The 22,662-nt window shown below is 39.1% G+C and overlaps 2 protein-coding genes across 3 annotated transcripts in view; both read left to right on the top strand.

Moving 5' to 3' along the window:
* The window catches only part of MAP3K7CL (MAP3K7 C-terminal like), a 149,314-nt gene extending 127,572 nt beyond the window's left edge, over nucleotides 1–21,742 (top strand). The window contains exon 6 of the mRNA XM_060234359.1: nucleotides 21,233–21,742. Coding sequence (XP_060090342.1) covers nucleotides 21,233–21,248 — 16 coding nt within the window. The 3' untranslated portion in view covers nucleotides 21,249–21,742. The remainder of the gene's footprint in view (nucleotides 1–21,232) is intronic.
* The window catches only part of BACH1 (BTB domain and CNC homolog 1), a 44,526-nt gene extending 22,784 nt beyond the window's left edge, over nucleotides 1–21,742 (top strand). For both annotated transcript variants that reach the window (XM_060234356.1, XM_060234355.1), the window contains exons 2-5: nucleotides 4,236–4,532; nucleotides 9,380–10,750; nucleotides 14,916–15,122; nucleotides 19,047–21,742. In XM_060234356.1, coding sequence (XP_060090339.1) covers nucleotides 4,293–4,532; nucleotides 9,380–10,750; nucleotides 14,916–15,122; nucleotides 19,047–19,505 — 2,277 coding nt within the window. In that variant the 5' untranslated portion in view covers nucleotides 4,236–4,292 and the 3' untranslated portion in view covers nucleotides 19,506–21,742. The remainder of the gene's footprint in view (nucleotides 1–4,235; nucleotides 4,533–9,379; nucleotides 10,751–14,915; nucleotides 15,123–19,046) is intronic.
* Nucleotides 21,743–22,662: the final 920 nt, after the last annotated feature.

Genomic DNA, 22,662 nt, shown 5'->3' with positions numbered 1-22,662 from the left:
AGTTACCAGATAAAGATCAATATGTTTGATACTCACTAGGAACTGATATTATATAGTTAAGAAGTAAATCACTTGTGCTTTGCAAATTAACACCAAACACTAAAGACAGCAGGTTTGTCATAATAACACAAGAGAATCCATGTTGGATCAGGCCAAGGGCCCATCCAGTCCAACACTCTGTGTCACACATTGGCCAAAAAAACCCAACCAAGAGCCATCAGGAGGTTCACAAATGGGTCTAGAAGCCCTTCCACTTTGTTCCCCCTCCCTTCAAGCACCAATAATACAGAGCATCACTGCCCCAGACAGAGAGTTCCAATAATATACTGTGACTAATAGCCACTGATGGACCCCTGCTCCATATTTTTATCCAATCCCCTCTTGAAGCTGGCTATGCGTGTAGCCACCGCCACCTCCTGTGGCAGTGAATTCCACATGTTAATCACCCTTTGGGTGAAGAAGTACTTCCTTTTATTTGTTTTAACCCGACTGCTCAGCAATTTCATTGAATGCCCACGAGTTCTTGTATTGTGAGAAAAGGAGAAAAGTACTTCTTTCTCTACTTTCTCCACCCATGCATAATCTTGTAAACCTCTATCATGTCACCCTGTTTCTCCCAAGCTAAAGAGCCCCAAGCGTTTTAACCTTTCTTCATAGGGAAAGTGTTCCAACCTTTAATCATTCTAGTTGCCCTTTTCTGCACTTTTTCCAATGCTATAATATCCTTTTTGAGGTACAGTGACCAGAATTGTACACAGTATTCCAAATGAGCCCTCACCATCGATTTATACAGGGGCATTATGATACTGGCTGATTTGTTTACAATTCCTTTCCTAATAATTCCCAGCATGGCTTTGGCCTTTTTTATTGCAATCGCACACTGTCTTGACATTTTCAGTGAGTTATCTACCATGACCCCAAGATCTCTCTCTTGGTCAGTCTCTGCCAGTTCACACCCCATCAACTTGTATTTGTAGTTGGGATTCTTGGCGCCAATGTGCATTACTTTGTACTTCACCACATTGAACCTCATCTGCCACGTTGATGCCCACTCACCCAGCCTCAACAGATCCCTTTGGAGTGCCACACAATCCTCTCTGGTTCTCACCACCCTGAACAATTTAGTGTCATCTGCAGACTTGGCAATTTCACTGCTTACTCCCAACTCCAAATCATTAATGAACAAGAAAAAGAGCATGGAGCCCAGTATTGATCCCTGCGGCACCCCACTGCTTACAGTCCTCCACTGTGAAGACTGCCCATTTATACTCACTCTCTGCTTCCTATTAGCCAGTTTTTGATCCACAAGAGGACCTGTCCTTTTACTCCATGACTCTCGAGCTTACTAAGGAGCCTTCGATGAGGAACTTTATCAAAAGCTTTCTGGAAGTCAAGGTAAACAACATCTATTGGGTCCCCTTTGTCCATATTTTTGTTCACCCGCTCAAAGAACTCTAACAGGTTAGTGAGAGAAAATCTTCCCTTACAGGACCCATGCTGAGTCTTCCTCAATAACTTGTGTTCATCAATGTGCCTACTCATTCTCTCTTTGCTAATGGTTTCCACCAACTTTCCTGGTATTGAAGTCAGACTGACTGGCCTGTAATTTCCCGGATCTCTTCTGGAACCCTTTTTAAAGATGGGGGTGACATTTGCTACCTTCTGCTCCTCAGGAACGGGGGCAGATTTCAATGAAAGATTACATATTTTTGTCAGGAGATCAGATTATATATTAGATTACAAATTTTTGTCAGGAGATCCACAAGTTCACCTTTGAATTCTTTCAGAATTTTTGGATGTATGCCATCCGGGCCTGGTGACTTATCGGTTTTTAATTTGTCTATCAGTTGTAGGACCTCCTTTCCCATCACCCTAAGAATTAAGGTGTGATTAAGAATCTTTTAGCTTGTCAGATGTGTTACAGTAACACTCAGGGTTACTGCTGTTAGAGACCTGAATAGACGATAGCAATATCAATTTACTTATTTGTTAAACTAGGGAGGGGGGAGAGAGAGAGAGAGAGAGAGAGAGGATCTGCACAACTTGTGAGCCACCAAGCTGAACACATCTTACTTGCAATAGTGGGTTACCAGAGACCTTATAATTCTCTTGATTATCAGAGCTCCATATATGGGTACAGTGGTACAGAGGGCATGTGTTTGCAAGACCACAACATTATAGTTGGTGGGCTGCATTCAGTTAGATAGGTCTCAAACATTTTCAGTTCTATCATAGCAGGAACCATACACTTGAAGGAAAGCATTCCTTCTAATCACCAGAAGCTACTGAGATAACTCTTTTTTCTATTGAAAAGTGTTCTATTCGTGCTAATTCCGCTCCCTAATAGATCAACACACAGACACACACAAAAACACACATACACACAAATAGTTGGATTTGTGAAGACGGGGTGATCAGCAACCTATAATTGTAAATTAATACCCAGCACAAGTACTTTATCATGTTTTCCACAGATTATAGATACTATTTTGTGTGCTCTTAAATTAAAATTATTTCAAGCAGAATACATTAAAAACAAAATACATTCATTATTTACATTGATCCATGGTTTAATGTGCATGCATTATTTATATTCATTGAAAATTGGAGGGGGGGTGTTGAGAAGAGGCACCAGATGCTATGCTGAAAATTTGGTGCCTCTACCTTAAAAAACAGTTCCCCCCAGTGCCCCAGATACCCATGGATCAATTCTCCATTATACCCTATGGGGATTAGTCTCCATAGGGTATAATGAAGTGCCCAGCGGGCATTGAAACTGTCCCCCTTTCTGATAACCCTGAAGTGGAAGGAGGGCCTCCAAACCGGGAGACCCCTTCTCCCAACCTAGGATTGACAACCCTGTGCTAAAATCCTGCCCTTCAGAAAAATGTGAAAAATTGATTCTATTCTGAAATAAAGATAAAAGTTGTGGTTTCATTTGGCTTGGACAGTCTTCTATTTTTTAAAAAACTGTAGTTTGGGGCTCTTAAGGTTAGTGAGGCAAGATCACCATTCCCCCAGACCTCTTGGCTCTTGTGCAGTTCCATCACATTTGTATAAAGTCAGCTTTGTCCTCTTCACAGAACCAACAACATCTAGAATGTTTTTGGTAAGTCCTAGGTGTGCTAAGGGGACTTAAATACCATTGGTGGAGTATCTTGCATATTTTTTCACTGAAAAGTATACTAACTCAAAACGTGGATCCCTGGACTAACAAAAAAAGACCAAACAGAATGGTTAACATAATGGCCCAGGGCTTTCCTCCATTTCCATTAAAATATCTAGGTTGCATACACAGATCACATCACACGACCTTTATTGGCATAACATCTCTAGTTTACATTATGATTAACCTCTAATAATAGAATAGAATATTGACAGTGTCATGCTCTCCTATAATAAGGCAGCTTTCAATTTACCTATTTCCTCCAGTATCTCATCTCTATGTAGCTTTTGAAAGATAAAGCTTTTCATTTGTAATTATTATTTTTTTAATTTGAATGTCAACTTTTCTACTTTTTGATACCTCTTTATACAACAGTATTTTAAAAATCTTTTAAAATCTCAGGTTTAACTTGGTGCTGAATCATTCCAATAACCAGAGTAGCCTTGTTCAAGTAATAAAAGACCAAATTTGGAATTGCTAGCCCACCTGAAGTCTGTCTTTCTTGAGCCAAACTCCAGTCAAGTCTCAGCAGTTGATTTAAAACCACATCTGTCTTAATATGTTCTATAAACACTAGTAATATGTTTTGATATCATAATTGGAATAGATAGAAAAAATAATGTATTAAAACAGAGTTAGTTTGGATTATCCATGCTAAATTTAAATACTGTATTACTAGAAAATTGTTTTAGCCTAGCCCAAGAAGTGGATTTTGCTGTTTCCCCTCTTTGCTCATTGCTTTCTTTTGGTTAATTAATATTTCAGCTGCGGCTGATAGTCCACTTCCAAAATTGGTTAATTGTGTAGAAGGAGATAATTCATGCAATATTACACATTAGCATCTGTGAGCCAGAATGGTCTCTGAAACCAGAAATGCCCAGCCACTGAAATTGATCCATGGTGCATCTCTTAATATCTCCTGCTCATTTGAAGAGATAAAATAGGCTACAAAACATCTCTCCATGGCTGAAAGTAACACTTGGTTTAATATTAATATCTTCCGTTAATATTGTGGTACAGATGCTTTGTAGTGGTATTTAATTGAGTTTCGGTTTGCATTTACTTTCAGGTCTGAAGAACAGAACATGCTTCCCTCTGAGACTTTCATTAACATTTGTGATACAGCATGTCTTTAAGCGAAAGGAATACTGTGGTTTTTGCATATGAATCTTCAGTACACAGTATCAATGTTCTGCTCAGTCTTGATGAGCAGAGAAAGCAAGATCTTTTTTGTGATATAACCCTCTTAGTGGAAGACCAGCGATTTCGGGCTCATCGTTCTGTGCTTGCAGCTTGTAGCAGCTATTTCCGTTCAAGAATTGTGGGTCAGTTAGAAGTTGATCTTATCATTATTTTACCTGAAGAGGTAAGTGCCACTGCAGTTTACATGTTTTATGTATAGGCCATCATTTCCACTTGAAGCCCTTGTTCAATTTTTACTGCAGCTTATCCTTGGATTTTTAATAGGAAGAACCATTGAAGAGTGAAATACTAAGTAGTTATGCTTGAAGTGTGATGTGCCTTTCAGGAGTTCATTCAGGATTAAAAACCAAATAAAACATCTGTGATCCCAAACTTACTACATAAATCAAGAAGCTGACACTGACCCAAGTGTAACTCCTGCTATGGCAAAATTTTTATCTATGGTTTTTAATGACTTCTTTTCTTAATGATAATTTTATACTCTGTACTTAGTATTTTGGTTGATTAGTTACTTTCTGTATATCTGAACTATATTATTCTTTACTACTGGACTATTGAATTTGTTTGCTTATGACCTGTTGGTCTGTGAGCACAAAGTATAGAATAAATGGAATGGAAAAGTGTTCTCTAGAATAACCACAGTGATACTCATTCTGAAAATGAAAGAAAGAACATCTGTTATCCTTCTCCATGCACTTCCTTTAACTTCTGGTATGCTGATATTCATTTTAGTCATACTTCAATGTAAATTTTCTTCTTCTTACTTTGGAAAGGAAGAAAAGTTTTAATATGTATGTAAATCCTGCAACAAAAGGCTAGTGATTTATAGTTTGCTTGAATCTCTAGTAGACTCTACAGCAGAATCTCCTCTGCTGTACAGGTGTGATTATTTTCTTAGATATTACTCAAACAGTTTGTGAACCAGGCTGGTCCTGCTTTATTTATTTATTGAATTTGCATCCTGTTTTTAAATTGGGGTCCCCAGATCAACACACAGCATTTCTAAAATGCTACAGGTGCAATTAAAAAAGAAAACAAACAAAAAACCACACCTCAATATGGGAAAAACACAGTCCAGCTGAATCAGGAGCAGGCGTGTTACGGAAACTTTATCTGTCCCCCTTCCTTTTTTTGCCACCCTTCATTACAAAGAATATACCCCGTATAAATAAATGGGGTGTTTCATTCAAATCCTGAAGCTGTTCCTTGATGCAGAGGTGAAATAAGTGAGGAGCCCAAATTGAAGCTAGTTAAATTGGGGATGATATTTGGAACAAAAATGTTTTTGAGGAAGCTGATTTACCAGCTCAAGATGGTAATTGGTAGATTGTGTTAAGAGTCTGGGAGAGCTGTTCTATCCAGCTTGTTGCTGGAAAGACATTTTGGCTCTGTGCTTTTTTTCATCTACCTTTGTTTTGGAAATTGTCCTAGCCCTTGCTGACTTACTGGTCTGTAATTTTTTGACTGGACTATTTTAACATAGTGTACTTAGGGTTTCTCTTGAAGTCAGCTTGGAAGCATCTACTAGTGCAGAATGAAGCCACTTACCTTTTAATGGACTTGGCTCAATTTACACAAATCTCTACTGCTCTTGTTACTGATTTGCTTCCAGATCTGCTTTCATTTCAAGGTACTGGTCTTTAACTATAAAGCCCTTTACAGCCTTGGATCTACACAGCTGAATTGCCTCTCCATATATTACCAGTGACAGACAAGCCAAGTTCTCCCTCTTTCTAAGAGTGTCCATTGAGAGCGGACAGAATGCTTGGAAGTGACAATTGGAAAAAAAGCTGTTGGAGATGGGGCAGTTGGGGGAGGACAGTTTGGAAGTTTAGAGGGAAAAAAGGATGCTTGACTGATGAAGCAGTGGAGAAGAATGCTTTAGAATGGACTGAAAATAGTCAGTTTGTAACCAATGGATCCCAGTTGTGGGAATAGGACCACATTTCAAAAGTTCAATGGAAGTGAAACTTAACTTTTACCTAACTTTCCTCAATGTTATGTTCATACCATAAAAATAAATGTTAACTTCTTGTTTAACCCTAAGAACTGTGTGTCTTGGAAAATGTATCACACATACGTTAATATCTCAGGCTGTATATGTATTATTGGGTATTAATCAATGGCATCAGCAGGTGACTGGAGCAGTGTCTGAGCAATCAACCCCAATAACTCTATGTCGGTGCGGGGGCTATTATTAAAGGAGGCTGGGCTAACCTGTCTGCTGATTTATCTGTATAGGACCTGATGTGTGAAACATGGCTCTTTATATATTTTAAAAGAGAGAAGGTGGTGAATGTGATGTCCTGACTTAAGTTTACCCTGAACCTGAGAGAGAGAAGTGTAGAGGGTGGTAGGTTGTGAGTGGAGAAGGGGCATCACATGCATGAATTCCTCTTCTCTGTCCCCTTTTTCTCTGCGGCATGTTCTATGTCTGGCCATTCCCAAGGTTTTTTCCTCCGTCGCAGCAGATTCCTTACATGGGCTTGTAAATTCATTCTTTCCCAATGGGCTTTTTTATTAAGCTGAGCTAGATGGTCATTTTTCTGTGAGTAGTTAATGTGATGTTTCATCTGGAGAGTAATCTTTTACATTTTATGTACTTGGTCTTATGATTTCTTTGCAGACCACCTTGGGCTAATTAGGAAAGGTTACATGGAAATATTTTAGACAAAATACTTCCATGGTGGCTACACTGTCTTGTAATTGGGTTGGAGCTACTTTCTACTTCCATGGTGGCTACACTGTCTTGTAATTGGGTTGGAGCTACTTTCTGCTTTCTCCCACTCTTATATATAGGATATCCATTGCTTTAATGTGATATTGCTACTGAGTGTTATAAATTAAGTTTCCATGTCAGGGAAGACTATGTTAATATGATATGCCCTGTTCTGTGCTATCTTCTTATGCATGTTCCGGGTACCCTTTTCCCTCTTGGGTTATGCTGTGTCACAAAGGGTGGCAGTGGCTTTCTGAGCTCCTGGGCAGAGGTCTTTCCCATCTCTGCTACTTGAAATCCATTAATTAGAAATGCTGTGGATATGGATCCATAGCATTTGTTTTATCACTGAGTTCTTGTCACTGTCTGCATGCCCATATCATAGTTCATAAGTTGTATATGCTGGCAGTATGTTTTCAAATGTTATATGCATAAACTTGATTTGATCATACCTCCTAGGTATGAGAAAAACCAATTTCCAATGCAGAGAACATACTTTGCTTGCAGAGCATACTGGGTTCCAACTCTTTCTCCAGTTCCAGAGTGGGCAATAAATAGGTTGGGAAAAACATAAGCCCTGTTGGATCAGACCAAGAGTCCATCTAGTCCAGCATCCTGTCTCACACAGTGGCCAGCCAGTTCCTCTGGATGACCAACAACAGGGCTTAGAGGCCAAGGCCTTCCCCTAATGTGTACCTCTGAATGTGGAGGTTCCCCTCAGTCACCATGCCTAGTAACCATTGATAGACTTATCCTTCATGGATCTGTTTAATAAAGCTGTTTATTCCTGTGGCCAGCACTACATCTTCTGGCAGTGAATTCCACATTTTAATCACTCTCTGTGTAAAGTAGCATTTCTTTTTGTCTGTCCTGTCCATCAGCTTCATTGGATGTCCTCAGGATCTAGTATTTTGGGAGGGGGGGATTTTTGTCATTCCTGAGAGCTTAGTGAGCTGCTACCAGTCAGTGTTGACAGTTCTGGACTGGGTCAGCTTAGGCTAGTTTAGAATAAGCCAACTTCCCATATCTAAACCATTTAGAGAAGAAATAAATATACAAAGTTTTGTTCCCTTCAGAGTTGGAACTCTTCAGTGAAGAATGTTTTATATATCTTTACTTCAGTTGCATACAAAAAGACCACAAAAGCTTCTACTAGATCTTGAAACCCTGTTAGTTAATATTTGTAGCAATTATATGTGCTAGACCATGATAATGAACATCACAATTTGAATTCCTCTTTCAGAAGCATTTTTCTAAAACATTTTAGAATGAATGTACCTCTGCTTGTATCTGAAAAGCTAAGTTGAATAGTGTTTGTATAGCATGAATTTGCAGAGTAAATTGTGCTGAAATTGAACGCCTTGTATAAATGATGTGAAAAGCAAAAACAAAAAATCTAATTATTGCTCATAAGTGGTCACTTATTTATTGCTGTTGATGAACTATCAAACACAAGAGCCTGTAAATAATTTACAGGATAGTGACAAGGAATTCTAGAAAAATTTTATTTGTAATCAAATTTTGTATAATAGGAGAATATTTTTCTTTTATAATGTGGTACTTGCCTTTCATACCTTTCCTAGGTGTGCCAAGTGGATCCAAAGTTATAAAAATAAGCTTTGCTTAGCCTGTTTGTACTATGAGGACTTTTTCATAAGTGTTAATTGCTAACCTATACTCCATGGACCAGGGATCCCCAGCCTTTTTGAGCCAGCAGGCACCTTTGGAATTCTGAAATAAGTTGGCACACAGAACCACAAAACAGTTGCAGCAGGAGGTGGAACTTGCCTACAAATGGCTGACACAAGAGGTGAAACCAACCACAAAATGTCAGGGGGAGAGGTTATAAAGTAACTTTTCAACTTTCAGGCAGAAGTTCTGCTTAACAGGAGGCCTTTTTGTATGAACTCTCTGTTGGCAAATATTTTCTTGCTTGCACCCAAGCTTACCTTCAGTCACACAGTGGAGATACTAGTGCTATAGTGGCAGCTGCTGCCAAAGCAATTATTTTTTGGAATCTGTATAGCCAATCAGAAACCCTGCCCACGCTCTAACAACACTTGGCAGGCACTAGGAAAGGTGTTGGCAGTACCATGGTTCCCACAACCTCCCATTTTGGAGCTCTGCCACATCCCAGACAAGCCAAAGTCAAGTAAAGGGTTATTTGCCATGATGTAGTCATAATAACTGATTGCTTATAAGGAATGTTTATGTATTCACCTCTTTAATTTTGGCATCTTGGGGTAGAAACTTAACATGTTTTCTTTGTCTCATCCCTTTTTCTTAAATAGGTTACGCTAAAAGGCTTTGATCCTTTGCTTCAATTTGCATATACTTCTAAACTTATTTTAGATAAAGATAATGTAGCTGAAGTCTGCAAATGTGCAGAATTCTTGGGAATACATGACATTGAGGAATCATGCTTTCAATTTCTAAAATTCAAATTTCTGGACCATAAACTAGGCCGACATGAATACCAGAGAAAAAAGTGTTGTAAATCGCACTGTCAGAAAGAGGAGCATAAAATAGATGTTGCTGCTGAGCGCCATCTAGAAATAGATGATGTGAATGAAATTTTGCAAAATGAATGCATTCATCCTCAGTTGAAGAACTTCGCAAGTGAAAAAAAATCAGACATAACTCTTCTTCAAGATAGCACCAATCAAACATTTGAGTCTGAATCAGAAAGGGACAAGGGACTTGATTTTGCATCCCTTTGCCCCAAATACAGGAAGTTCCAAAAAGCTGTGGGAGGTGATAAAACCCCTACTTCAGAGTCCACCTCCAATATTAAAGAAGTTCAGGTAACATCTGCTGCATCTGTTCATCAGATTGAATCATATACTAGTGGTGCTACACAAAAATCTTTTGAATATGCAGCTGTGCCTCCAGACACAAAATGTGAAGATGCTCAGGTAGAAATGGAAGATGATGGTAAAGAAGAGTTCTTGAAACAGACAGCTTCTGCGTTCCAGAGTACTGAATGTTCTGCTGAAAAGTCAGTTGCTTTTTCTTCCCATAATCCTTCTGTTGCTATTCATGGGCTTTATTCCACTGCTTTCTTGAGCACATGCGATCAGTATTGTGACTTGACATTGAGTGGTATGCAGAGCAATACAGAGGTCACACAAAAGGTCACTGAAAAAAGCAGCATTGTTATCGGACCAGGAAACTGCAAATCAATCAGTGGAAGTCCTGATGAGAGCCTGCCTTTAAAGTCTCACTTGTGTGAAAAAGAAAATGTGAATGATACTTCACCTAGCAACCGCAGCAGTGTGGAAAGAGAGGTAGCAGAACATTTAGCAAAGGGGTTTTGGAGTGACATTTACAATACAGATACAACATGTCAGATCAGCTTGTCTCCTGCAGCAGATCCGGTCTATTCAGAAAAAAAGGCAGAGTGTCCTTGGTTAGGTATTAGGATCAGTGACAGTCCTGAGCACTGTTCTCAAAGAACTTTCACAACTTTGAGCTCTGTTAACTGCCCTTTCATAAATAACCTCAGCACTGGAAATAGCACGGAAATTAGTAGTGCTGATTGTGTACAGGAACAGCAGCAAGAGCAGTGTCCTTATTCTTGTGTGATAAGTTTGGAAGAAGATTCTGAAACTGATACAGAAGGTGATAGTGAATCCTGTTCTGCAAGAGAACAGGAATGTGAGGTAAGAATGTATACTGTATTCCATTCTGTTTGTGCATATCAAAGCTTATCTCCATCTAAGAAAGCTAAAGAAATATGTTTCTTTTCTAAAACAAGCAATAATATGTTTGAGTAGTAGGTAACTAGAATACTAGCCAGTCTGCAGTGTTAAGCACTCTTGTTCACATAAAATATCTATCCAAAGGCTATACTAACTGTGGAAAGGAGCAGAAACCCACATTCATGACTTCCATAGTTATGTCTGCATGTTTCCCTTCTATGAGTGGTGATTCCAGATAAGCCTTTTCACTAACCTGAATCTCTTCTCACAAACCATGCAGAAGGACTGCATTCCTAATTTTTTTGTTTTAATAGAGTTGCATTTGAAAGGTGTAGATCCCATGAAATTCATGGGATCTAAATGGATATAAATACTACCCTTACCTTGCAAGTTGTGCTGCTTATGTTACTAAGATCTATCTAGGTGGATATATTTGCTGGATTTTTTTGGCTAAGATCTTGTATGATTACATACAATTTCTCTTCAGAATGTATACCTTCACACCTCTCCTCCTTCCTTTTTTCACCTTCCTTGTGACTGTGGGAAAAGTTAGTCTGGTATAGGGAAACCTGGACCTAACTTGTTTTAAAAAATCTAGTTTGGCCCTGTGGTAATTAAGAACATAAGAGAAGCCATGTTGGATCAGGCCGATGGCCCACCCAGTCTAGCCACTGATGGACCTCTGCTCCATATTTTCATCCAACCCCCTCTTGAAGGTGGCTATGCTTGTAGCCGCCAACACCTCCTGTGGCAGTGAATTCCACATATTAATCACCCTTTGGGTGAATAAGTACTTCCTTTTATCTGTTTTGACCTGACTGCTCATCAATTTTATCGAATGCCCACGAGTTCTTGTATTGTGAGAAAGGGAGAAAAGTACTTCTTTCTCTACTTTCTCCATCCCATGCATTATCTTGTAAACCTCTATCATGTCACCCCGCAATCAACATTTCTCCAAGCTAAAGAGCCCCAAGCGTTTTAACCTTTCTTCATAGGGAAAGTGATCCAAAGCTTTAATCATTATAGTTGCCCTTTTCTGCACTTTTTCCAGTGCTATAATATCCTTTTTGAAGTGCGGTGACCAGAATTGTACACAGTATTCCAAATGAGCCCTCACCATCGATTTATACAGGGGCATTATGATACTGGCTGATTTGATTTCAATTCCCTTCCTAATAATTCCCAGCATGGCGTTGGCCTTTTTTTATTGCAATCGCACACTGTCTTGACATTTTCAGTGAGTTATCCTCAACATCCACTGGAGTGACTTTGTGACCAACACTGAAGTTCTCAAGCGGGCGGAGGTTACCAGCATCGAGGCACTGCTGTTGAAGACGCAGCTGCGCTGGGCAGGGCATATTTCTAGGATGGAAAACCACCGCCTTCCCAAGATTGCCCTGTATGGCGAATTCTCCACCGGCCATCGAAATACAGGGGCACCAAAGAAGAGGTACAAGGACTCCTTGAAGAAATCCCTTGGCACCTGTCGCATCAACCATCACCAATGGTCTGACCTAGCCTCAGATCGCAAAGCATGGAGGCACACCATCCACCAGGCTGTTTCTTCTTTTGAGAACGCACGCATAGCTGGTCTTGAGGACAAAAGGAGATTGAGGAAGAATCGCACTGCTACAGCACCAACCCTAAATCAGACTTTTCCCTGCAGCCACTGTTGCCGGATCTGCCTGTCCCGCATTGGTCTTGTCAGCCACCAGCGAGCCTGCAGCAGACGTGGACTATTGCACCCTTCTTAAATCTTCGTTCGCGAAGCCAAGCCGAGAAAGAGAGAGATCTACCACGACCCCAAGATCACTCTCTTGGTCAGTCTCTGCAGTTCACACCCCACACTTGTATTTGTAGCTGGGATTCTTGGCGCCAATGTGCATTACTTTGCACTTGGCCACATTAAACCTTATCTGCCACGTTGACGCCCACTTACCCAGTCACAACAGATCCCTTTGGAGTGCCTCACAATCCTCTCTGGTTCTCACCACCCTGAACAATTTAGTGTCATCTGCAAACTTGGCCACTTCACTGCTCACTCCCAACTCCAAATCATTCATGAACAAGTTAAAGAGCATGGGACCCAGCACTGAGCCCTGCCGCACCCCACTACTTACCGTCCTCCACTGCGAAGACTGCCCATTTATACTCACTCTCTGCTTCCTATTAATTAGCCAGTTTTTGATCCACAAGAGGATCTGTCCTTTTACTCCATGACTCTCGAGCTTTCTAAGGAGCCTTTGATAAGGAACTTTATCAAAACTTTCTGGAAGTCAAGGTAAACAACATCTATTGGGTCCCCTTTGTCCATATTTTTGTTCACCCGCTCAAAGAACACATGTTTGTTCATGTGGATAAAGAAATGTAACAGGTTAGTGAGGCAAGATCTTACCTTACAGAACCCATGCTGAGTCTTCCTCAATAACACGTGTTCATCAATGTGCCTACTCATTCTTTCCTTGATAATGGTTTCCACCAACTTTCCCAGTATTGAAGTCAGACTGACTGGCCTGTAATTTCCCGGATCTCCTGTGGAACCCTTTTTAAAGATGGGGGTGACATTTGCTACCTTCCAGTCCTCAGGAACGGAGGCAGATTTCAATGAAAGATTACATATTTTTGTCAGAACATCCAGAAATTCAACTTTGAGTTCTTTCAGAACTCTTGGATGTATGCCATTTGGACCTGGTGACTTATTTGTTTTTAATTTGTCTATCAGTTGTAGGACCTTCTCTCTTGTCACCTCAATCTGACTCAGGTCTTTCAACACCCCTTCCAACATTAGCAGTTCTGGAGTGGGCAAACACTTTCTTATCTTCCACAGTGAAGACGGAGGCAAAAATACATTCAGCCATTTCCCTATCCTCCTTCAGTAATCCTTTTACCCCTGCAGGCCTTTTCTTTTACTTGATTGTTCCTTTCCTAACTTGTGGTATATATTTTATCTGAGCTTCTAGGATTGTAGTTTTAAATAGCCTCCAAGCTTCCCCAAGGGTTTTAACTGTATTTACCTTTCCTTTCAGTTTCCTCTTCACATGCCTCCTCATCTCAGAGAATGTACCCCTTTTAAAGTTAAACGTGGTTGTGCCGGTCTTTTGGGGTAACTCTCTATTTATACAAATGGTGAAATTAATAACATTATGGTCACTGCTCCCAAGCGGTGCAATCACTTTTACATCTCTCACCAAGTCTTGGGCATTACTTAAGACCAAATCCAGGATCGCCCCACCCCTGGTTGGTTCTGAGACCATCTGCTCCATAGCACAGTCACTGAGAGCATCAAGAAACTCAATCGCTTTCTCTCAACCAGAACACATATTGACCCAATCAATCTGCGGGTAGTTAAAATCACCTATTACGACACAGTTTTTACGTTTAGCCACTATCTTTAATCCTTCCATCATATTATAATCATCCTCTATCTTTTGATTTGGTGAGTGCCTAACTGACTGTCTCTGCTTCTCCAAGTCAGTCACCTCGGCCTCAAGGGTACAAACTCATTCCCTGAGGACCAGGAGCTTCTTGCATCTAGCACACACCCAAGACTTCTGTCCTGTGGGCAGATAGTCATACATGTGACACTCAGTGCAAAAATTCCTCTTGGCCTTCTATCCCATATACATTGTATCAAAATGGATTTGATTACACTGATATTTTCAAGTTTTCAGTTCCCAGTTCTGGAAATCCCCATTCTTAGATTGCTGATTTCTACTGAGTGGCCTTGCAGGTTTTTTGTCTCAAGTTACATTTGTATGTTCAAAGTTTACAAATCACAACCAATATTTATAGTAACTGTGGTTTGGTCCCTGTGATGGTTCCTCTTGCCTTTCTCTCTGGCCACTGCAGAGGCTGTATTGTGCTACAGTGCTCTCTCCTTCTGCCACTGGCTGTTCCACTTGTGCAAGACCAGTGTTTTTCAAGGAGCCATTACCCAAGCAGAAGTGCTAGTGGCAGAGGAAACTACTGCAGCAGTGGAAGACAGCCTTTGCAGTAGCCGGAGAGAAGCGTGAGGGGAACAAAGTCCTTGGATCCAAACCTGTGCTTTGAATTTGTAACTGGTGATATGGAGTCTAGTTTTTTAAAAGCAATATAATGCATGGTTTTGTTTTAATTTACATTTTAGGTAAAGCTGCCATTTGATGCACAGAAAATCATTTCACTTTCTAGAAATGACTTTCAGTCATGTCTGAAAATGCACAAATTGACACCTGAACAGCTGGATTGTATCCACGATATTAGAAGGCGAAGTAAAAATAGAATTGCAGCACAGCGCTGTCGCAAGCGGAAACTAGACTGCATACAAAACCTTGAATCGGAAATAGAGAAATTGGTATGTATGGGATATTTGCTTGAGAACTAAAATCTAACATTTCTGCAGTCTTGAATTCTTTTCAATTATGTTACTACATTTTCAGGGGTAGCTGTTCACAACTTCTCAACATGCTCAGATTTCCTTGCTCATTTCCATACAGCTAGAAGAATTGTTGTAGGGGTGTTGACTTCTTGGCCAGGCACAGCTTTGCAACATGGAGATGGCAACAGACATACAAAATTTTTCATTCTTGAAAGGGATGCCATTTACATACATTTCACAAAAAACTCCCTTACACTGAATCAGATCACTGGTCCGTCAAGGCCAGCATCTCTCCAGGATTTTAGGTAGAGGTTTTTCACACCACTTAAAAATTGATCTTTTAAATTGGATATGCTCATGATTGAACCTCAGACCTCCTGCAAGCTAAGCAGATACTGTGCAACTGAGCTTGCCCCTCCCCAGGTGGGCATCTCAACAGGGAATGCATTTTACAAGGCAGATCTAAAATAACCAGGACTGACTGCAGTATTGTTGGGGAGAAAAGAACTATAGCAGCAAACTACCTGGACTGTTGGGGGAAAAAGTGGAACATGAGTGAATTAATAAAACTGAACGTCAGAAGGGCATATAAGAATAATTTGGTTACTTTGTGATATTTTCTTAACTACTGAGAAAAAATCAGAACAGTTTCTTTATCTGATTGGATAACTGTAATTTCTATGTTGTGAAGGGAAGTCAAGGGTAGGGAAGTAAAAGATTACATCAAGCTCTTCTGTTGATTGTTGCGTTGGTAATTCTTTTTGTGTGTATTTCTTTTAGAGTTTACTATAGCCCTGTACACATGTGAGAAATATTATCGTTTTTGTAGTTTATTATAAATATTTGCATTATAAATATTTATTTTTATTTAAGATATTTGCAAACTACCTCCACACACAAGGGATCCCAGGTAGCTTATAGAAGTATGCATACAAGCATACATAAAGTTATGTAAATCAGTGGGTTGGATATCACAGATCAGTTCTGGTAGTGGCAGCCATTTCTGCTGCTGTAAGGAGCACTCTGAGAGCTTAATGTAATCTTTTACTTTCCTACCCTTGACTTCTTTTCTCTTCACAACATAGGATTTTCTCTCAGTCATTAAGAAAATACCACAAAGTAACCACTGGTAGAGGAGTGCCACCATTAGCAAAACGGATCTCGTAGTCCTGAATACAGATTTGCAGCAGTAAAATCAACAAAAAGCCCTCTGGAATAATACAGCATTAGAGCCCTGACTTGGATAGCCCATGTTAGCCAGATCTGGAAAGCTAAGCAGGGTTGGCCCTGGCAGGTATTTGGATGGGAGGCCACCAAGGAATACCAGGGTTGGGCTGTTTTGGCAGACAATGGCAAACCAACTTTGAATGTCTCTTGCTTTGAAAAACCTACAGGCTCACCATAAGTTAGTTTAGTGTAGTGGTTAAGTGCGTGGGGAACCAGGTTTGGTTCCCCATTCCTCCACTTGCAAGTGCTGGGATGGCCTTGGGTCAACCATAGCTCTATCGCAGAGCTATTCTTGAAAGAGCAGCTTCTGAGAGAGCTCTCTCAGCCCCACATACTCACAGAGTGTCTGTTGTGGGGGGGGGGTGTAAAGGAGATTGTAAACCGCTCTGAGACTCTGAGATTCAGAGTGTAGGGCGGGGTATAAATCCAATATAATCTTCCCACCACCACTAGAAGGATTTCTCAGTGCAGGTGAGGAGAGGAGCAGTCCACTGGGAGTCTACTCCAAAATGCTGGAGTGCACACTGAAAGTATTCTGGGTTGAGGCACTGTAGACCAAATCTCTATGTGGAAGGGAGAAAATAATTGTCTGTGAATACTGAAGGGTTCATAGCAGAGTATGGTTATTTGAGAACGTAGTCCAGGTTGTGAAGAGCTTTAAATGTAAAAAACAGCACCTCAGGTTGAGCTTGGAAAATTTGTTGGTAACCATTTTAATTGTTCCAAAGGAGGTATAATATAGCAGAAGGAATAAAGGTTATTTAATAGAAAATTGTTAATGGGTTTTGTTGTTGTCTTAAAGGCAATTTATTCCCTAGTTCAGGGCACGCAATAATCAGGGGGTCTAACTCATTTGTTATGAGGGCCAGATCTGACATAAATAAGACCTTATCAGACCGGGTGATTTGTGTCATAAAACAGTATGCCAGGTAGCAGAGATTTAAACTTCATAAAGGACACAGACGAACAGTATTAAAGATTTTTTTAAAAAAAACCTTAAAAATAAAACATGCTTAAAATATTAGCACTCATTGATCTTAAAGGTGCTTTCTTTGTATCTCTTCAGTGCAATCCAGGGAACAGGATTGCGAAAGGTTGAACTAGCCAAAGGATCTGGCTCTTTCCTCCCTTCCCCAGGGGACCAGGAGGGGGAGGAGCCTCAATCAATAGAAGGAAGAGAGGCTTGGCTCAGTAGCTCTGCTTTGTAATTAAGAAAGCCTGGCAAAGCAAGCTCTCCTCCCTGGTTCTTCCACAAGGGAGGAGCCTCAGCTAGTGCAGAAAATAGAGGCTTTGTTCTGTAGCTTCTGTGTGATTGAGCATGGCTGGAAAGCAAACTGTGATGCAGAAGGAAGCAAAAGAGAGGAAGAAGGAAGCAGACACCAGCCAGTTGCTCAGGGGCCTGATAGGAGCCTTTTGAGGGCCTGATTTGGCCCATGGGCTGCATGTTCGATACCCCCGCAATACATCTTTTGGGAAAACACCTAGTCATGTTTGGAAATGTGGTTTTTGTATGTGTTGCCAGAAGTAGGTGTAATGTGCGCTTGTTTAACCATTGAACACATTGCCTTAAACACTGAATCAAAATAAATCAGAGGAATTTACCATAGTTTACTTATCTTATAGGGTTTGCAGGATTTTTAGAGAGGTTTCCCTTTCCATCAAGTTCCTGTTTAGAGCCTGCATATAATGGGGGAGGCATATGCTATCATTATCAGTCCCAAATTGTGAAGCTAACTTTCTGAGCAAGAACTGTCACTTGATTTGGCTGCTACTATGTTTGGAAATAACATCACTTTGTAGAGGGAAAGCAGTGATCAAGTAAAAAGGGAGGGGAATTTGTTGCAGATTCAACAGTAACTTTCTGTACTCTAGATTTTGCATAGCAGCTGCTCTAGTTGTCTGCAGTTAATACAGTGTGGGGATCTAACATGGCACCAACAGACACCTTTCCTGGCAGGTCAGGTGTGTCTTTTGCCCAGTGGGGCTTCTGTTACGACACTGAAGATTTGATTGGCTGTGCACATTTTTTAAAGATGTTGCTTTGACAGCAGTTGCCTCCAGAGAACAAGGATATTCACTGTGTGACTGAAGGTAAGCTATGGCAGACATTTTTGTGACTGCACACGTGATTCTAAAGGTGCCTGCAGAGTCATAAAAGGTTGGGGATCCCTGATATCATGGATTTGAGATTTGTGTAGGTTTTTTTCCCCCTGCTGCATTTATTCCTCATTACATTGCCGCGTTTTATGAATTTAATGAGAAATGCAAGTCAGTGTCCAATACTAAACCAAAACATGTCTTTGATTTCCTATCATTCTTGTTACTTAGGAAGGATGTGTGTGTTTTAAGCCAAGTGGTTCACTGTGTTTTACTCATCTTCTCTTCATGTTTTTACTTCATACTGTACACTCATTATCAAAATCAGGAGCTAATTGTAAAATTTAACATCAGTGCATATAAGGTTAATTCAGGTGCTCATACATGAAAGGGATGGTGGATCTTGCCTGATATGTGCAGCTATATGACACTGCATTGCTATGTAGTTGCTACCCCTTATCACTGTTTCCAAAACAAATATACTATGAAATAAAGCTCAATTATAAAAGACAAAACTATACTGTATTTCGGAGTACAACAGTACTTACAGCTTGCAACTGTTTTATTTTCCAACAGCAAAGTGAAAAAGAAAGCTTGCTAAAGGAGAAAGACCACATTTTGTCAACCCTCAGTGAGACAAAGCAGAACCTGACAGGCCTTTGTCAACAAATGTGCAAAGAAGCTGCACTAAGTCATGAGCAAATACAGATACTTGCAAAATATTCTGCCTCTGATTGCCCACTTTCATTTTTGATCCCAGAGAAGGAACAGCCTGCACCTTCTGATGTGATGTCGGCAGTACCATTATGTATAGAATTATCTAAAGATCTTTGTGTTGAATCTCCTGATGGGCCAAGTTCTAGCTTTCAGCATGTAAAAAGCTCATGTGATACAGGATATACACAAACACAGAAATTGTCTCCGGTTCCCGTACGGATATCAGAGAAAACATTATGTTTGGAGCAGTGTGTACAGAGTAGTGGTGGTATCACAGATTTTTGTCAACAAATGACTGACAAGTGCACTACAGAGTAATCCTGTCAAACTTTAGCCTTGCAGGATTTGATACATAAGTCATTAAGTAGGAAGGATGAACTTTCTTTGTGGTGCAGAATATTAACTGGTACTTAACCATTCAGAATCAAACCTAAATATATTTTGGGGTTTATCTCTTCCGACAAGGAAAAGAGATGCTGTCTTACGAGAAACAAAACAGGTTTCCTGCAATTTGGGTACTTCAGTGCCATGAGAAGCAAAATAACTGGAACAAGTGTTTCATATAGTAAATCTTAATATTCCAACTGCAAATAAACCTCAGAATTTGTATCTTACAGAATGGTATGCCACTGTTCCAGAGACCTACCTAGTTTTCAATACCTTGTCACCCTCCCCAAATGCTCTCCAAATACTTCAGGTTATACTTGTTTAAACATACCACAGTAGTCTGTGCTTCCTGCTTAAACTTTAATAGGTTGTGATTATATTGGAAAATAAAATTATCAAGTATTCTGGAAGAATTTCAGTTTTCATTATTACTAGTGGGACCAGTTCAGATGCATTTGAAATGGATGCTTTCATGGGTGAAGCTAATTTTAGCCATTCATATTCAGTTTTCTGTGGCTTATCAATTATCAGTTATCAGAAATGATATTATTCAGTAATTTTAACTATTGAAGTAAAAACCCAATTCTTTACTGTAGGCTGTTCTGCACTGTAATAGCGTAATTGCTGTAGGTAATAGAAACTACCTACTGAACCTCAAACATTGTTGCTGGTTTACAAAATGTAAAAGCCAATGGAATTCTTCATTTCCTACCTCAGAACAGACATTTTTTATATCTATGTTTGGAGTATGATCATCTTTGTGTAATGCCTATTTGCTTTGCAGGTTTTTATAATACTTACGTCTACTCTCTCTTCTGATGTGTTAAAGCATTGTTTAGATTTGTGATGATTTAGCCTCTTTAGAAGAGCTAGCTTGCCTTGATACTGAAATATAAATACTTCGTAAATGTTTGGCCAAATACATCATCTGAACAGTACTTCTAAAACCAGCTTGTATTACAAAAACCTACACTACCTCAAAAACTGATTTCAAGGTCATTCTGGGCTGCAAAAATTCAACACATGCTTGTCACAAATTAGCATTATGATTTATATAGTTTACAGACTTTGACTTCATTATGGAAGTTCCTATATAAGGTTTGCTTGGTTTCTTTTTGTGTGTGTTTATTTCTATAATGGTAATTTGGGAAAAGATTTCAATCATCATTTAAGTAAGCAATTTTTGGGGGTATAGTGTGCCTTTTATAAGGTACTTGCTGTTAGAACATGCATACAATTTGTTTTAGGAGAATTTGCTAACTTTCTGATCAGTCCTGTACTTTTATGATGAATCAGTTAGCAGTGCCAAATCTGTTAAGGTGCATAATGTAAAATCTGTATAAAAGATGGAAATTAATTTCTGTTTTTAAAGGAAGTTAATATTGATACAGGTCCTGTATCTGTATGGGACTCTAGTTCTCTAATTTTCTGTGGTCTGGCTAGTGGTTGAGGTTAAAGGGTGATTGTGGGTTAGGTGTCTTTAAATTCAAGAGTGAGGGGAATTACATTTTTCTAAGAGAGAATTGGGACAGCCTGCATTATTGTTGTTAATTAATTCAGTATCTGTGAACATTGGTTCAATTTAGACTTTTTAAAAAAGTGAGTAATTAAATATCCTTACTTTCTAATACCTAATTATAAAAAAAGAAAAACCTGAGTTGGTTTAAAGCCTAACAAACTGCTTCTGGAATAGCTTGCCCAGTAGCGTTTCAGGTTGCATGCAAACATTGAAAGACAAGATCATCAACTTGCAGATATTCAGAATGAACATTGATAATAACTTCTGACGCACACAATCTCAGGTAAACATATTTTTAAATTTCAGCTAAGAGCATTGTTTTGAACTTGTAAAATGTATCAAGGCATGTTCACAATTGTGTGATATATGTTGGGCAGAATGTTAGGCATTCTGGAAAAAAAGCCCTGCATTAATTACAATTGATTTTGTATCTTTCCTAATCCAGTGTTTTCTAATGCAATAAACCCACTATACTTTCTAGGGTCTTCACTTTTTGTAAAATTTTGACATTGTAGAATTGATGCTTACTGATTAATTTAGTACTGCTAAAGCTGAACTCTGGAAATAACATTATTTATAAGTTTATATAATATATTAAAGCAGCACATATTATTGAATTGAATAAAATTATTAAAAGCTCTGTTTCAAATGTTGCATGTGTTGTTTATTATCTTGGAAAAATAAGTGTCAATGCTGGAAATTGCAAGAAATTTTCATATTGGTCAATAACTTTTAGCTGAACAGGGATGGGAAAAGGCATCATAAACACTTCAGAGCTGTTCATAACCATAGAAAAAGACCAGTATCACATAATTTGAATTTTGGTGTTCAGTTGAAAACTGTCATTGGCAGTTGTCTATGGATGCAGACTGGCTTTTGTCTGTTTCTGGAAACAAAGGGGAATTTGGTTCAGTTTTATACGTGCAGTAATTGCAACAACTGTACTAAGACTTTACCTCCTTGGTAAAAATTCTGAAGAAACTCTTCAGCAAATTAAATTTAATATTTTTGCCATATATCAGTGGCTTGAAGTTATCCTCAATAATATAATTTTGATTTTACTAAGGCTGTACCTCCTTGGTAATAATTCTGAAGGAACTCTTCAGCAAATGAAATTTAATATTTTTGTATTTTATAATTTTTATTATTTTTAACTACAAAAAGAAAAAGCATAAGCACAAGTACAAGTACAGAAACATCAAGAGGGAGGAGGAAATACAGAGTGGGAGATCAGAAACAAAGAAAGCTGCAAATATATAAGTTACATTTTTACCTCAAAACAAAATACCTAATCCTTTCTACCTGCAAGTATTTAGTTTTCCTCTTATATTCTACCGTCTTCATTTTTCATTGTACACTTTTTCTAAACTATTACTTAAAATACAAGTCTGAACTATTCTTCTTCAGCAAACATAGATATATATATATAAAAGTCACCAAGGTCTCAACACAGAACTAACTGGATAAGCTTAACCATATTAAAAATACAAACTGACTTGTTATTTTAACAATGTCATCATTTAGATAGGCATAAAAAACAAATCTTTATCCTTCTAACTTACATATTTC

This window comes from Heteronotia binoei, chromosome 3 (assembly GCF_032191835.1).
Source record: "Heteronotia binoei isolate CCM8104 ecotype False Entrance Well chromosome 3, APGP_CSIRO_Hbin_v1, whole genome shotgun sequence".
NCBI lineage: Eukaryota > Metazoa > Chordata > Lepidosauria > Squamata > Gekkonidae > Heteronotia > Heteronotia binoei.
This window is presented reverse-complemented; position numbering and strand designations above follow the sequence as displayed.